This window comes from Pituophis catenifer, unplaced genomic scaffold, assembly GCF_029215685.1.
Source record: "Pituophis catenifer annectens isolate HBS135680 unplaced genomic scaffold, rPitCat1.0.hap2 SCAF_2, whole genome shotgun sequence".
In the NCBI taxonomy this organism is placed as follows: domain Eukaryota; kingdom Metazoa; phylum Chordata; class Lepidosauria; order Squamata; family Colubridae; genus Pituophis; species Pituophis catenifer.
In genome coordinates this window covers 136,344,469-136,362,375 of record NW_027256882.1, presented here as the reverse complement: position 1 = coordinate 136,362,375, position 17,907 = coordinate 136,344,469, and the positions used below count along the sequence as shown (strand labels likewise).

Here is a 17,907-nt window from a genome sequence, read left to right as displayed (position 1 = left end):
GCAAACAATGGGAAATTTAGGGAAAAAGAGGAGAGTTCAGGATTTTAAAACACAAAAGAAAAAAAGCTCTATTTAACTAGGAAATTGTAATAATTGAGATACTATTAATTGTATATTTCTGAAAGTAGAAATGGTTAAGTTGTGGTTTGGAGGAATATAGGGGGGAAATTATTTGGTTTATTATTATTGGTAAATATAATTAATTGATTTGTAACAAATTGGATTGCATGGAAATAATTGGAATATTCATGTTCATATTGATTAATATACAAAAAAGGTAGTTATATAACTAATTGATTTATATTAAAATGTTGAATTTATATTAAACAACTAATATTACATAATTAACCAATGTGAGGATGGATATAAAAATAGATGACAATGGGAAGGGGTATAATATAGAATAGAAGGGAAAAATTGAATTTGATTAAGATTAGAGATGAGGATGAAGGGTAATATTAGTTTTTTACAAAAATAGATGAGGAATAAATATGGCAAAAAGGATATAGAAATTGTAAATTTAATTGAAATGACTAAACACTGTTTAAATTTGTGAACCAGCCAAATAGTCTGTTCAAAGAAAATACATTGTATGTTTGTATGTGTGTTTCTAATTATTGTTATTTATTCATATTTGTTTTCTTTTATTCTTTAAAGTTTAACAATTCATTCTTTATCTTAATATCTTTATATTTGTTTGGGGTTGGCTTTCTTCCCTTTCATCTTTTTTATTGTACAGCAATCTTTCTCCTCAAACCTACCACCTCTCTCTTTTCTTTCCTTCTTACTTTCTCTTCCTCCCCCTCTTCTTCTCCTCCCTACTTCCTCTTCCTTTCTCCTTCTCCTCCTCTCTTCCTACCTCTCTTACCCTCACTCCTACTCTAATTTCCCTTCCTTCATCCCTTTCTATTGCTGTATCCTTTTATGCATATGGACTATTCAGAGGGCTGAAAAAGTTATTTCTGACTGGTCCTCGCACTTTTGACCAGTCCTTGAACTTACGACTGTCCTCACATTTTACGTTTTTGCCCTATCTTGTCACCATGGTGAAGAGAAGCAGTTGTGAAATGAGTGACATGGTTGTTAAGAATGCTACAATGGGCATAAATGATGACCAGTCATAAGTGCGAAGACCGGTCAAAAGTGCGAGGACCTGTCAGAAATCACTTTTTTCAGCCCTCTGGGTAGTCCTTTTGTGCATATGGACTACTCAGAGGGCTGAAAAAGTTATTTTTGACTGGTCCTCGCACTTTTGACCAGTCCTCGAACTTACGACTGTCCTCACATTTTACGTTTTTGCCCTATCTTGTCACCAAGGTGAAGAGAAGCAGTTGTGAAATGAGTGACATGGTTGTTAAGAAAGCTGCACGGGCATAAATGTGAGGATGGTCATAAGTGTGAGGACCGGTCAAAAGTGCGAGGCCCAGTCAGAAATGACTTTTTTCAGCCCTCTGAGTAGTCCCTATGCACATAGCCACGCCCACCCCGGTCACATGACGAGCTACCCACGCCTACACAGTCAAGTGACCAGCTAGCCACGCCCACCCAGTCACATGATTGCCAAGCCACACCCCCAACTAAGCCACGCCCACAGAACCTGTTGTTAAAAAAATTGAATCCCACCACTGGTGAAAGGGCCTCATAAGTGGAATAGCCTAGGGCCTCTTTTCATCTAAATCCGGCCCTGACTGGAAGTGGAGACAGCAGACCTGAAATGCTTACTTTTGTTTTAGGGGCTTTGGGGAGAAGTAAGGGCAAAACTGATATCATAAACATTTCAGGCGGCTCCGAGGACACACATGGTGTACTAAAGTCTACAGGTTTGTAATCCCTGACTTGTTGTAAAGAAACCCTATTACCAATAAATGCTGACATTAAAGGACAGTCAGATCTAATGGTGAACCCTGTGCCTCATCCTCTACTGTCCATTGTGCTTGCAGGTTGAAATCATAGCACCAGATAAAGTGTAATTTGTAAAGTATAACCTGTCTTTTATACATTCTATTTTAGGTCTCATGACTTCTATATCAAATCAGCCTCCAATTTTGCTTTATATTGAGTTTTGGTAAGATTTTATCTGATTTTTGTCTGATTACAGCTACAATTTGGACTGGAATTTCTGTTGCTAAGTGATGCATCACTGCATCACTTAGCAATAGCACTTAGACTTATATACCGCTTCACAGTGCTTTACAGCCCACTCTAAGCGGTTTACAGAGTCAGCATATTGCCCCCAACAATCTGGGTCCTCATTTTACCAACCTTGGAAGGATGGAAGGCTGAGTTAACCTTGAGCCTGGTGAGATTCGATCTGCCAAATTGCAGTCAGCCGGCAGTCAGCAGAAGTAACCTGTAGTACTGCACTCTAACCACTGGGCCACCGTAGCTTATCAGTGGCAATCCCAGCAGTCCTGGTTGCAGTCATAACCCCAGAACTGCATGGGTCATTAAATGAGGGCCATATAGGAAGAGGCAGGAATCCAAGGCAAGCAGGCTGGCACATGAGAGCTGTGGATGACAGCTAAGGGTGGACAGGCAAATTCACTGGCAGATGCGAAAGAGCACAGGCAGATATAATGGGAAGCACTACCAAACATGGGTGGGTGTGCAGGTGTCCTAGGGGGCACTATAGAGTGTAGGCAGGCAGGTACTGTGGAATATGAGTGGGTAAATATGGGCAGGTGCTGTGGGCAAGTGCCATAGAGTGTAGGTGGGTGTGGATGCCCAGGCAGGCAAAAAAGTGACAGGAGCATGAGCAACTTACCTGTTAACTTTGCAAGTGAAAGTCACAATCGTGATCACATAACCACAGGACACTGCAACTGTTGCCAAGTAATCAAATCGCAGTCTTATAATCACAGGGATGTTACAAGAGCCACAACTTTGTGGCTAACAGCAAGTCCCCTTTGTTCAGCACCATCATAACTTTGAACCGTCGCTGAACGTGTGGCTGTAACCCGAGGACTACCATACATCCTTGCTTGATGGCTTTTAGTATGCAAAAGCAGTAGCAGCCAGTGGTTTGGAATACAAGGCAGGAACTTCCTGACATGTCATTGTGCTAAGGGATAAGATGGGAAGATGCTGATACTTTAAAGAGAAGCCTGAAGAGGAGGCATGGTAAATTGGATTGTGGTGAAATTATTGTAAATCCATCCACCTGGCAAGTGGTATTATGCACTACCTGTGAGAATTTCAAACAAATAGCTTACTCAAATACTATTTGTGATTCTGACTACATAATGATTAATTTTACATTAATTTATACACACACCCAGTTAGTTGTACGTAAGAGACTGTAACAAGAATGGCATTAGGTATTTATTTGAGCAAATTCTATTAAAAATATTGATACCAAATAGAGGAACATGACATTGTTGTCTTGCAATAAACAGTGCAAAAGCTATGGTTGCTATTTCCTGACATCTAAGTCCCAGTAGTTGTTTTAGGTTCCAGTCTTGGCATTCGGCAAACTGAATGTAACAAGGAGCATTCAAAAGTGCGTCAGTGGTTCTTGCTAGACAATAGCTGTGGAGCAAGTGAAGATGCTTAGAAAGTGGAGTGAATGGCACAAATCATGCAACATGCACTTATGTACTCTTTATAATGTTGTGTTAAAATGTTTTTAGAAGTAGCCAGTGGAACCTTGCATTTTAGGAATTTAGTGCAAAAGCAATTATGGGTAATTTATTCAGTTTTGTTATTGTTTATTTGTTATGAGGCAGAATAATTTCTGATAATGTCCCTTTAAAACATATTTTAATGCTGCTGGTATAATGGTTGCCTTCAGACGGAAATTTTCCTGTAAATACAGTTAGTCTTCAACTTACGATCACAATGGAGTTCAAAATTTCCATTACTAAGCAAGACAATTGAGTTGTGCTCCATTTTATCACCTTTTCTGCTGCAATTGTTAAGTGAATCACTGCAACTCTTAAGTAAAGCACCTGGTTCTTGTCAAAAGCCTGCTGGGAAGGTTACAATTGGTGTTTATATGCTATAATATTGTAGCATAATTTTTGTTTTTACCAGTTTTAAATATTAAACGGAAACCACAGATTAAGATACTTGGAAACACGTATGAGAGGTCAATCAACTACTCCAATATGAATATATCAAGATCTATTTTTCTTTTTTTAAAAAAAGCAAAGAAAAGTAGAAGAAATGTAAAAATAGACAATGAACGATATAGCAGATTTAAAATGTTTAATTCAAGAACAGCTGCAGAAAAAAAGATGCATAGTTTTTCCTAATGTAAACATAAAAAGGGGGAAAAGCACAAACACAATGGACATTTTTTTTTTCATTTTTGATTTCAAAGGACTTCTTAATTAAGAACTAAAAGCATGCATCTAGCTGCATGTCCACAGAGGATGTCTAGCCAACTCATTATCAGCAAGTATGAAATGTGTGTGCCCCGATGCTAGTAAAATAATCCAGCTGAGAAACTGGACTCTTATTAAGAGTTTGGAGAGGCACTACATTTCCTCTCGTTGGTTTTTCAGAGTATCTCCACTGTATCATTATTGCAGCAGAAATGCACTGACTCTTCTACAATCATCTCCAACACAAAAGAGGCAAAAATAAAAGAAGAAATGTAATCAACTCCAGTAATTTTTAAATTATTTTTTACATAGGAAGTTTTGCGGATATTTAAAATTACTACCACGTTCTGCTTGAAGAATGGGGAAAGAAGGATTCAGATTCTTGTCAACAAGAAACTTTGTAAATCACAATTCTTAAAGTGGCAAATAGGGAATAAACAAACTAAACCAAAAGGATTTTGGGAAGATGTTTATGTTGGGCTTGGAAAATTGTATATACTTAATTTATGCATTCCCAAATAAGTGAGAGGAAGTATTTAAAGTTTTGATCTCACTCTTGGCCAAAAAAGCATTATATGCCCAGAATTACCATATCCTTACATCAGAACTTGAATAAAAGTTTGGCAATTTCGCAAAAGAAGCCCATACTAAGCAAAGCAGAGGAAGGCTTTGCTTGTGTAGGGAACCTTCCTTTCCCTTTAAATGACGGGGGTTTAAAAGAAATTTTAGGGGTTTTTTTTTTAAAAAAAGATCAAGCAGGAGAAAAATATACTCCTAAATGGAGTATTTCATTCTTATTGTTTAGTCAGTTACAAATTAAAACAACGCACTTCTAGTAAAATAACAATGCAATAAATACCTAGACTATTTCAAGTTAAAAATAATAGGTACAAAAGAGCCTCAGTGGAATTAATGTACTGTTATTGCTACAGACTGACCCTTCACAGACATAGGTGTCTCCAAAATCAGTTGTAGCTTCCATCCTTGGTCACTGGACTTGGTTAATTCCATTTTATCCTTTGGAATACTTCTAGACAACAATACAATACAATACATAGTACAACACACACATACACATGTCTGCTCCTAATTTTGTTTCTCTGCCAAATGATGTAAATTGTTGCCATCAGAATTGTTCCTTGCAACTGCGCAACAAGAATGTTACTGTACTGGAGAGAGATGCCGATCAATAAGACTTCCTAGGCTTGGCTGTAGAGCAGTTGACAAAGTTCTTGGGGTTGTTATCTAGCCTTCAGAAGTATCTAGCCTTCTCGAACACTGTCCCGAGATTCTGCTATTGAGCTGTGAATGATCCCAATGATAGATTCAACACCTTCTCCCTCTAGGACAGTACGATGGTCTCCTTCAACAACATGGACAAACACCTTCCCATCGCAGACCTGCAAAGGGTATAAAGATGTAGAAGAAAACATTACAAATTTCAACCAGAAATGCTTGCTTGAGATCTTAATGTCCTTCCCTTGTAGATTACTTCCCATATTTCTTTCCTGGATCTCTCTTAATCAGTCACAACAAAAGCAAGGTCTTTTTGTTCCTGTTTCTTTCACATATCCATTCTTAGAAACCATTAAACTGTATCTTTAGCTATAGCTAATACTGGGTAGATCGTGGCTATATTTGCATGAAATCAATACAGAGAGTGGCATCATATATATTTATAGTTTCTTCAAAGTCTGGCAGTGATGGAAGAGTATCAAAAAAGGGCAAGAGGGGAAAAAATACCATGTAGATCTCATCCTGTGATTCACTATTCATTCTAACTTTAATGATGAAGAAAGGGAGAATCTTTATTTTACTTTTTTTTAACCAATTCTTTTTCTGTGCACTATTTAGATATGCTTTGGTGTGATTAGCAGTCACCTAGATCAGTGGTCCCCAACCTTTTTATCGCCGCAGCCCGCTGAGCGCGCGCAGGGGTGGGGCCACGGCCCAGGAGCCTTTGCGCAGGCCCATTGCGCACGGCCCAGGAGCCTTTGCGCAGGCCCATTGCGCACGGCCCAGGAGCCTTTGCGCAGGCCCATTGCGCACGGCCCAGGAGCCTTTGCGCAGGCCCATTGCGCACGGCCCAGGAGCCTTTGCGCAGGCCCATTGCGCACGGCCCAGGAGCCTTTGCGCAGGCCCATTGCGCACGGCCCAGGAGCCTTTGCGCAGGCCCATTGCGCACGGCCCAGGAGCCTTTGCGCTGCAGCGTTCCTGTCCCCCGGCCGCTGCGCGGCCCGGTGCCAGGTACTCCACGGCCCGGCACCGGTCCGCGGACCGGGGGTTGGGGACCACTGACCTAGATGCTTGCAATTATTCCATTTTGGGAAGTATGGCAATTAATGGAAAATGATTGTTTTTGAAAATCTCTTAAGCACTTCAGATAAGAGTTCACAATGATTTTGTATTTTAAATTTTCTTGGCTATCTAACTTGATTAAAATAAGTTAAAAGTTAATACATCATTATTTTGGGAGAATCATGGTGTTTAGTAGGAGACAGGATGATGGATCAACATTTATACATCCTAAATTAATACAACTTATTTCTATGTGTAACACATCAGGAGTGCAGCTGATGTTTCTTTAGGATGAGAGAACCTACTAGGTAAAAAGCCACATAACTGTATTCATGTAATTTTTCAGACTAACCTCTGAAAGCCTGTAGTCTCCTCCAAGACCTTCTCCATACTCATTGTGGGTCTTTGCTTTCAGCAGTGTCACATTGCCGTGATATTTGGATTCTGGTACATACTTGTCTGCTGCCTTTAGTTTGTTGTAAAAGGAAACAGCAGCAAAAGTGAGTGCCTCGTGGCTAATATCTTTGTGATTTTGAGTAATCAGGTCTGCTGCAGCATTAGCACGAGCTTCCAAATTTGGTAGGGGCAAAAGAACCTCCAGCAACTGCAAATAGCACAGATAAATATATCAAAGTGTTACTACAAAATACGGTGTACTTATTAAAGGGAAATACACACACACACTAATGTAAATATATTTATGTCTACATGCACGCATACATTTTATAACAGTGAACAGTATCAACTACCATTACCTTATTATACTCCATGCCAGAGAACTGCTGGACAAAGGCACACATTGCTTCTGTCTCTGTTTCAGCTTCATTTCCTGGGGTTAGCTTGGCTCTGTAACTCTGGAAGTGGGGAATAATTCAAAAGGTAATTTTCATGACAAGAATTTTAAATGCACAGAGCATAGTGATAAAACCCAAGAATTACAATAATTAGGAAACCACACACAAGATAAAAATGGCTACTACACTGACATAATTTCTAATCATGAACTCTCCCAGAATAGGAATATTTCCCGAAGACTCCTGTGCCAAACAATGAGGTAACAATTGAATATTATGATCACCAATTTGTATTACAGAAGACAATGTTGGAATGAGAAATGAAGTCACCCCATAAATGGATTGCTATGTGCATGTGCAACAAAATAGGTGCACACTACTGCTGATCTGCCAAATGGTCCTGGTAGACAGACCTTGGCTCTCTTACCTGAGTATGTGCTGCTACATAGGAGTGAGAACCATCAAACAGGAAGAGGCTGTTGGGTAGGTAGGTAGGACTTTGCTGAGCTTGGAGCTGACAACACATTTCAAAGGCTACACAGGCACCAAAGGAGTATCCAGAAATTCGATAAGGGCCTTTTGGCTGTATCTCTTTTATACAGTTAATGTAATAGGATGCCAGGTTCTGTATACTGTCCAATGGAGCAGCTAATGATAGAAAAAAACAAAGTTAAGAAAAAGAATCAGGCACTCAACTAGTTCATTTATAATCCCGCAATAAAAATCCAAGCCAGCCTAATAGGAATTTTGATAAAACATAGAAGATGTTGTCTTCCTCTGCTTATAGTTTGTTCGTTTGTTTTTAAACTAAATCTTTATATCTCAGCACAGCAATGAATTATATCGCTTGGAGACTTGATAAATGTGTTAAATACAACAGCTACCTTTGGTACATTGGAGCCCATAGCTTGGTATGTGGAGCTTTGAGGCAAGGGTGTTGAAGACAGTGATGGATCCCTCAATGGGATGAATAAGGAAGAGTGGAGACTCGGTGTTCTTCACCTCATTGAGTGCTATTATTGTTGGTCCATCTGGATTAACCAAGAGGCTATTCAAATCCACTCTGAGTTGCTCAGTCTGACCACCTTTGGTTTCCTGGGATAATACTAAAGATATAGACACATTCATACAGTGAAGTACAAGGTTTATAAGATGGGCACAAGTCTAAATAATTTTTTAAAAACTTTCTTCTGAAGCACTAGGATTCAAGCCAACTCTGATTCAGAAATTCTGAGAATGGGTTCCCATATAGTTTTTCTTTTAGATAAAAGAATATGTACCTGAAATTCAGACTGAGGCATATATATAAATTTCAGGGTAAAGTACTGCCTGGGCAAAAAGTACTGTTTTATCTGCTTCTATCTTCTTTCTTTTTTCTCTGTCATCATTAAAAGCAGGCAGATTCTAGGTCAGGGGTGGGCAATTAATTTTCCCAAGAGGCCACAAGAGAAGTTAAGACTGTTGTGGAGGGCCGAACCAATAGGGCTGTGAAAGTGCTTAGGCATGTATTCATGCACATATTTAAACTGAAGAAAAAAAACAGCAGTTGCCTTCATAATAAAAGCAATCCACAGGGGCTGGGCAGGGTCAACCAAAGGGTTGGATGTGGCCCGGGGCTATAAAATATCCAGGTCTGTGTAGTTGGTTATACACACTTACTGTCCTGAGTCCCAGTTTTTGAAGAAAATTCCCGTAGTTTGTTAATGGTAAGCAATCGTACATCTCTCATTGGCATGACAATATCATAGTCCCGCTCCAGAGTCTGGCGGACTTCAACTCCCATCAGGGAATCCAAACCCAAATCAGCCAGAGAGGTATCAGCGTTCAGACTGTTCACATCACGGACACCTGAGGAAAAGAAAAGCTTGCTTAATGTCATATGGGCACGGCCCTTTTAGGCTGTCCCTTCAAGATTTAGCACTTGTTTGACAGCTTTGCTCATTTTACTGACTTGGCATCTCTTGATGGGATTGCTATTATAATGGAATGCATGAAACATGATTTGAGATATAGGGCAGCTATCTTTTAGGCAATATTTAAAATACAATTATTTCAGTGAGGTCAGCCAAATTTCAACTTTTTCTATTTTGTTTAAAATTTAACCAGGGTATGGAATTGCAAAGAAAGGTCATTAACCCATGAGAGAAGTCATCTGGGATGCCATGGGAGGTCATCTGGGATGATGAGACGCCTTGGTGGAGGGTGGGATTCAGAACCAAAGGGATAGTTTGCTACACTGCATAACCTTTTCTGTACTACCCCATTTCTTCTCTGTCTTTGCAATACACATAGTTACACAGACAGTTTAAGAGAAACTAAGACATTGAGAGCTGCATATTCTCAGATGACATGACAGCAAGCCCTCAGATTTCCATCATAACTTCTAGAAATTATGGGACGTGCAAAGCCTCGGACAACCCCTGACTCACGAAGGGGTTGTGGTCCACCAGCACTCTGCGGAGCTGGCAGCGGAGTCGGACAGCGATGAGGCTAAGGAAGAACATGGGCCAGTCCTGGAGGCTGGGGAAGGCCCGGATGAGGGCTCTGCGTCGGGAGGCAGAGGTGGGGCCAGGGCCATCGGGGAGTGATGCACGGACTTTGGATTCTCCAGAGGCTGACAGTAGAGAGGCAGAGGAACAGGAGGAGCCTGTTCCTAGTGCACATTTTGAGAAGAGCTGCCAGAAGGCAGGAGCAGCTAAAGCAGAGAGGACAACTCGGGAGTAGGACCAAGAGATGATTGGCCCCTCCCATAAGTCTTAAAAAACCAGCAATGGCTCTTGGCCTCTTTGCTGGAAAACAACCGTTGAGAGATTTGCTTCATGTTTGGATATATTTCTTTCTTGTCAGCGTCTTCTGTTCCTGAACTGTTGCCAAGAAAAGCCTATGGCAATTTGCCTAATTATCCCATGGTCAGAGATAAACTGAAGGTGTTTTGAGAACTTTGCTTTCATTTAATTTGGAATAAGCTGAGAATGAGTTAATTCTCAGGTGTTTTAATAAAATCTGTTTGTTTTTTGGAACTGTTTTGCATTTAATATCAACTATGTGGGCCTGGGTCACAACATAAGGATGAAATATAAATGTATATGAAGCGCATACAGTTGAATGCAAAGGAGCTGGATTACTAATTATGGCACAACACAGGGCATTATTGTCCATCCAAGAGTCATATCTTGACTGTGAGTGATGGAAAACAAAGCAATAGCGCACAGCAAGTGAGAGAGAAAGGAAGGGAGGGATGGAGAGAGGAGAACGGGAAAGAGGGAATGTTGCTTTCTCAGCAAAAAACCTCCTTGCGTTTTAAAAAATCATGACTAGCATTTAAATCATGTTACAACATGAGCAGCTGGAAAGCCTACACTATTTCAGCAAATTAATCACCCTTTTCACTTGTAACTTTCTACTAAGTTGTTTTATATTAATTTCTTATTTTAGAAACTCCAGCCTATGCGTGTTCTTTATGGATAATTTGTTGTGTTGTTTTGATCCTGGGCTTCAGTTTCAGTATCTCTATATTATTTTCTGCCTTCTTTTATGTTTTCAAGAAAAGAGAAGTACTATATCAGTTCACATCTTTACAGGCACTCCTCTGCATTGCTCCAATTTCTCTTTCTCCCACATCTACTCCTACTTGATGTACAGCAACCTCAATTTCTCCATCTGTAACTTAGTAACATCTTCAGTACTGATCCCTATGGACACTTTTTGCAGAAGCTTTCCAACTCTGTGAAATCTTCAGAAAATAACAGACCTGACTTTCTGCTAATTTCAGAAGTGTGGGATGTATGTTTAAATCAGGATCACAGTATACTTTGCAAACAACTAAATGAAATTATGGACTGATACCAATGGATTGTGTGAAAAAATGGAGTAAACAGTAACAAAGAAGCCGTGTACAGAACTATTTCTAATCTACAATTAAACTACTTAGTGTACAATACATATTTCCCCCCTTTGAGATGACATGGCTCCTCTGCCACCAATCCTGTCCTCTAGCTCAGCATTCTCCCTGGGATTAGATGGCCCTGATCTTGCTGTTCTTTAGGAAAGCCTTAGAAACGTGGCTCTGCCAATAAACTCCAGGCTGGGTGATTCGTGTACTCACTGGAATGCTATGGGAATTTAAAGTTTTTGTATTCCTTGGGTAGGTTGTGTATTATTTCTTTTTGGTGGCCTTAGAAATAAGCAAATACTTAAAAAAGAGAAATCACAGCTCTATTACATGTTTTGGTTCTCAGTGATACTAACCAAGAATGTGAGCAACAGCTTCCACAAGATCCCTCTGGCTACCTCCATCATTTTTGGCCAACATTTTTTCTGCTAAGACAAAACTGGACATGACAGGGTGAGGCTGGTTGAGGAAGTGATCCAACACATCCAAGCATGAGCTGATCCTTTGGGGTAGAGTTCCCCCAATCACAGTATCATTTGTGCCCATTGTCTCCAAAACAATTCCTACATCACCAATGGCACCCCACTGGATTGCTAGACCTGGAGGGAAAAAAGGTGTGATGATTATTAAAGAGGACAGGCATAAAACAACAAGATAAGAATATTATTGTTTATGAGCAGAAGGATGTGTGTGGTAATGTGTGGGAGAAATCAGATGACATATACTTAAGTCTATCAAATCTTGCTGTAATTTATGTCTTCATAAATCCAATTTGTCAAGATGGAAAAATGATATAATTACCCGGAAGACCGTCATGTCGCCGCTGTTCACAGATACGTTCCATAGTAGAGTTGGCAAAACCGTAATTACTTTGGCCAGCATTTCCTCTTCCACAGCTTACTGAAGAGAAGGCTACAAAGTGATCCAGTTTGGGGCACCTTTGGCGGGTTACTCTGGAATAAGAAAACAGACAAGATTATTATTTATTTTCAAAGAGATCATCTACTTGATCACCATTGTCAGCTTTAAGTTCTTCACATGTTACTTACTGATCCAAATTAAGTGTGCCCGAATACTTGGGTTTATTGACTTCACAGAAAAGTTCTGGGGTCTGATTTTCCAGCATAGCATCTTTCAGCACCTATAGAAACAGCAACAAATATGATCTCTCAGACTTAGAAAAATATCTTGCTCCCATTTCAAAACTACTATGCTATACAGTAAGGACCTACCTTATAATTATCTTTACAGTTAATGTGCACATTTTATGGAAATGAAAATAGTAACTATTGATTGGGAGGGGCAGATGAAAAAATAATTAGGCAATCCTATAGCACTGCAGGCAAGAGTTAAACTTATCACCACCAGTTCTCAGACATAATAGCCCTTCGTTAATTATTTAATATTAATATTTTTAAGAAGGGCAAACAGTCTTTGAAGAAAAAATCTAGACAGCTCTAAGATAATGATCCAACCAAGATAATGTTGAAATATACATAGTGTTTCCACACAACCAGTGTCAAATATCTTTTTCCATATTATTGTAGTGTTCTTTTTTTTTCTTTCAATCTTTCCTCCTCAATTCAAACTCTAGGGAAAAAAATTTAAAAATTCATTAGATTACTTCTCTTGTTTGAGGCGCTATTTGAGGAATGCTGAAGATTAGATGTGGAGATATTCACTCACAGGTTAAGATGAGCCCATCTAATTAACACTACACAAACTGAAACAGCCACACCGCCAGAGCATTACACTTCACTACATTTCCAATTAAAAAAAAAAAACATTCAAAATTGCATATATTTGGTAAAAAAAAACTTTCACCAAACATATCTGCCTCAAAAACTATGTTAATGAAACAACACACCAAAAACACTGTATCTGTTAAAAATGCTTGTCAAATTATGTACCCTAAGCAAAACTGTCTACAAAATATACATAAATTAGGAAGAGTATCCGCAAAAAAAGTACATTGTTTTTCAGGCACACTTTTTTTAAATCTGAAAACTGATGAGAAAATAGGTTAAAGCAAAGATTTAAAAAATGGAAGAAACAAGAATGGACAAATCTTTGGAGAATGGAGGTCAGATCTTTCTGTTTCTAGAGTGGTCCACAATAAACGGTCAAATAAAAGGAATCTGAAGAGAGTTAAAGAGCAGAGAAGAAATTAACAGAACTATGGCCATGCCGAAAGCCTGTCACTCACCATCGCCAAATTGAAAATACCCCCAACAGGTCCTAGTTGAGAAGCTTCTTGTATTAACTGCTGGGCTCCCTCAAGAGTAGCAACATCACTGGTTGACACGAGAACCTGGACTCCAAGCTCTTTCCATTCTTGCACTCGTTTAGCTTGATAACCTGAAAATCAGGAGAGTCTGAAATCTAGCTGCAATTATGCTATATTTTGGGGTATAAAATCATCAACACAATGAATATGGATTAGGCAAGCTCCTGGAGTTTTTATGATTATAATTATCCTATTGATAATCATAGAATACATTATTTCTTTTTGAGATAAGCCTACGTTACTGGGAGATGGCAAAATTAACTTCTTAAAGATCAACTTTAACGTTTATTAATGACTGGAAACCCCCTTATGGATTTTTTGAGAAAAAAATCAGCTTGTGATTTATGAGTTTGACCATTATTTGATGGAAAAATGAAATTGTGATGTAACAATAGAGAGAGGGTAAAATATAAATGCATTTATAACCACTGGCAAAAAGATTGGAAGCTGCTTCTTTATATATTTTTTTCTTTTCTTTCTCTATTTTCTTTTTTACTTATACACCATTCTTCCTTATTTTCTTTTTATTTCTTTTCTCTTACACTTGTATTGCTTTTATATTTTTGTTAAAAATTTCTTCAATAAAAATATATATTTAAAAAAGAATCTTGTTACCAGGTCTAACAGAAAATGAAGTCTTTGTGTGAGTGTGCGCAAAAACTTATGTTCAAAATATTGATGCAATTTTTTTCTTAGTCCTTTAGCAGTATTATTCTCTTTCTATCTTTGCATGCAAGATCTTAAAGTTTAATTATAGTAAGTTCCATAATTTAATTTTTATTTCTGATTTTTTCCCCTTCATTGAAAAGGATTGGGTTTTTTTCTACAAGTGGAAGAAACAAAAATACCACAATTGTCCTTTATGTTGTGATTAGTATATTCTTCCTTTCCCTTAATTGTTAGATCCTTTAAAAATACATATACTCATTTTTTGCTCTTGCACCATATAAATTGCTAATTTCTTTTAGCAGTATGAAAAGGTTATCGCACAATTATCTCACAATTCCATCTTAAGCTTTCTCGAACCACTCCTTGCTGTCTCGATTCAAATGTAGCCTTTGCCAAGAGCAAAACTAAAATTTGCATTTCTGATCTAGAATCAGGGAAGTCAGTCTTCCCTATTATTTGCTCAACATACCTGTCCGGATGCCTGAACGAGATGTCAACACCAGCATTTTTGCCCCTCTTTCAACCAACCACTGAGCCAGTTCAAGCCCAAATCCTCCAAGGCCTCCTGTGATGATATATGACTTGTTTGGTGGGCAAGATGTTCGGGAGATTGCTGGAATCGGTGTTAAACTAGTTTCCTTTGTGGGAGAGTTCTTCTCTTCTTCATGGATCTAGAAAAATAGCACAGCTATTTCATCATATAGTTCAAAATTGACTCATGCTCTCTTTTTTTAACAGAAATAGCACTAACTTAGTATAGAGGGAAGGGCTATCCTGGAGACATTATAATTGTAAATGGTCATAATGTTTTGGTTTTAAATGTTTTTCATTATAAAATAGCAAGCATGCAACTGAGATGGGTGGGATATAAATATTATTATTATTATATACACAAAAATGACAGTATACACAGCAAACGAGAGAACCATGCTGGATTTCGTATCACAAATCACTAGTTGAACACTTCCCAAGTGTTGTTGTTGTTGTTGTTGTTGTTGTTGTTGTTGTTATTATTATTAGTAGTAGTAGTAGTAAAAATATACAACCGTATATTCTGGCAATACGGGAGTCTATATAATTCTCACAACACTCTTCGCAGTGCAGAAGTTTAAATTAAATATCCCTATCCAGTTTGTGTTTGAACACATTCAGGGAAAAGAAACACACTACTTTCCTCAGTAATTGGTTCCATTGTTGGACTGCTCCGACTGTTAGGAAGTTTTCCTAACACAGCCAACCTTCTTGTAACAGTCTTTATTAATATATCCCTGCATTTTGGGATGATAGACAGCAAGTTCTTGGCTTCTGCATGATATTCTACCATCTGAAATATGTTCTAGAGATTGCCTTTCTAGAGATTGCCATAGCAAAAAATACTTATTTGCCTTATTCTTTAGTGGTGATTTCATTCCCATTCTAAATAATCCTTGTTCTTTTTCTCCACATATTCCATCTTCCCTGTCAGGTCCTTTTGAACCATGATGCAATATATTTAATTCACAACACTCCCACAATTATTAAGCAAGGTATCCAGTCAAAAATACAAACACAATCAATCTGGCAAATTGCTTTTTGACAAATCTAGTCGGTGGGTTCTAGTGATCTCTGGCTTGTTTTCAAGGCATAGAAACAGTAATAATTTAAAGATCTGCTCTAAAATATTTCAACTCATCAATATTAGACTTATTAGCCTGAATCTCTGAATATCTTCCCTCACTTGTGAAAAAGGGATATCCCCTCCATGCAGTCATCTGATATTTCATCCATTCTCTAGGATTTTTTTTTAAAGATAAGAGAGGATTGGACAGACCATAAGCAAATTCCTTCAGTTCCTAGGAGGTAGTCTAAGACTTTGACAATTTGAGACACTATATTTGTATACTAAAAAGCAGAGACATCACCCTGCCAACAAAAGTGCGTATAATCAAGGCCATGGTTTTCCCAGTTGCAATGTATGGCTGTGAAAGTTGGACCATAAGAAAGGCTGAGCGCCAAAGAATTGAGGCCTTTGAACGATGGTGCTGGAGAAGACTCCTGCGAGTCCCTTGGACTGGACGGCAAACAAACAGGTCAGTCCTAGAGGAGATCAACCCTGACTGTTCTTTAGAAGGCCAGATCCTGAAGATGAAACTCAAATACTTTGGCCACCTAATGAGAAGGAAGGACTCACTGGAGAAGAGCCTAATGCTGGGAAAGATTGAGGGCAAAAGAAGAAAGGGATGACAGAGAACGCGGTGGCTGGATGGAGTCACTGAAGCAATAGGCGTGAGCTTAAATGGACTCCAGAGGATGGTAGAGGACAGGAAAGCCTGAAGGATCATTGTCCATGGGGTCCCAATGAGTTGGACACAACTTCGCAACTAACAACAACAACAAAAAATCTGTATTAAGCTCAAGGATATTCCTGTTCCTTCAATCACCTCTTCTCAACTGTCTAGTGAAATACATTCTATTTTCTGAGAAAACATGCAAAACAAAATAAGAGCTTGGGTAGATCTATTCTTTTGTTGTTAGTATTATTTATTTTCATTATGTTGGTTTTATTAAATAGCTTATTTATTGATTTTTTTCTCTTGCTTTATTTTGACCCTATCTGATGACATAATTTGTTCTGTTTTGCTTAATTTATTTTTTTAATCTGTATTTTAAACTTAATTAGGTTTTAAGAAGCTGTGCAATAGACGTAATTGCTTCTGTTATTTTGTGTGTTACTTTATTGTAAAATCCATAATTCAAATTCCACCCTACTGTATTATTACTTGCACCATGGTGTTTTCTATTTTGGATTTTACTATTGTTAAAATCATTTTATAAAAAAGACAAGGTATCAATATACATACCGTAGTAATAAATATGTAATAAATTCTTGCACTTTAGAAACACTACATACTAACTCAGCTTCTCCGTTCTTCAACCCACCCTCTCCCATCTCCTTTTTTTACAAATATTCACAGCAATATCGGTATTCACAATTATATAGTACAGCTTTCCCAAAGCCTTCTTGGATCGTACCTGAATTACCACTTTTCCAATGTGTTTTCCTTGTGCCATGTATCTGAAGGCAGCTTCTATATCTTCTCTGTTAAACGAAGTAGTCTGCAAAGGTTTTACTACACCATTTTTAATGCCTTCTTCTAGCAGGTTGGACACTAATTCCCAGTCTTTGTTTTTGTCTTCAAAAATAGCATCTAGCAGAATTCCATGAAAAGCCACGTTCTTCAGGAAAAGAGCCATTCCTACAAGAAGCAATGCAGTTATGACTCTTCTACCTTAATGTAGCTTCTGCTGCCAGCAAGATTCTCATACATTTTTAAAACATTTAATAATGAACCAGAGGCAAAATCAGATCAGAAAAAAATTATGAAACTCTTTTTATGAAATGATTCCTATGAATTTAATTGAAATAAAACATATAACATTTAAGAAGAACTAGTTCTAGGGAAGTTCCACCCACATAACTCTTCTATCCAAAAAGTTAGTTACAAGCATTACAGTACCATAATGCTAAGAAAAAGATGCTTAGGGCAAGAGGTGGTTCAAGACATCTTAGTGCCTGCTTTGATTGGTGCCATTCTTTTTTATGCTTAAATCAAGGTATAAGTCCAAAAGGCATGACTAAATTTGTGCTACATCTGCCCAGTA

The 17,907-nt window shown here is 38.3% G+C and overlaps 1 protein-coding gene across 1 annotated transcript in view; it reads right to left on the bottom strand.

The window, feature by feature from the left end:
* Window positions 1–4,191: 4,191 nt before the first annotated feature.
* FASN (fatty acid synthase) overlaps window positions 4,192–17,907 on the bottom strand; it is a 56,386-nt gene continuing 42,670 nt past the window's right edge. Inside the window, exons 32-43 of the mRNA XM_070937629.1 lie at window positions 17,278–17,501; window positions 14,735–14,936; window positions 13,516–13,667; window positions 12,359–12,450; window positions 12,111–12,262; window positions 11,666–11,908; window positions 9,077–9,265; window positions 8,302–8,523; window positions 7,845–8,065; window positions 7,379–7,477; window positions 6,976–7,227; window positions 4,192–5,725 (exon numbers count right to left, since the gene is read on the bottom strand). Of these exons, the coding sequence (XP_070793730.1) occupies window positions 5,588–5,725; window positions 6,976–7,227; window positions 7,379–7,477; window positions 7,845–8,065; window positions 8,302–8,523; window positions 9,077–9,265; window positions 11,666–11,908; window positions 12,111–12,262; window positions 12,359–12,450; window positions 13,516–13,667; window positions 14,735–14,936; window positions 17,278–17,501 (2,186 nt within the window). The 3' untranslated portion in view covers window positions 4,192–5,587. The remainder of the gene's footprint in view (window positions 5,726–6,975; window positions 7,228–7,378; window positions 7,478–7,844; window positions 8,066–8,301; window positions 8,524–9,076; window positions 9,266–11,665; window positions 11,909–12,110; window positions 12,263–12,358; window positions 12,451–13,515; window positions 13,668–14,734; window positions 14,937–17,277; window positions 17,502–17,907) is intronic.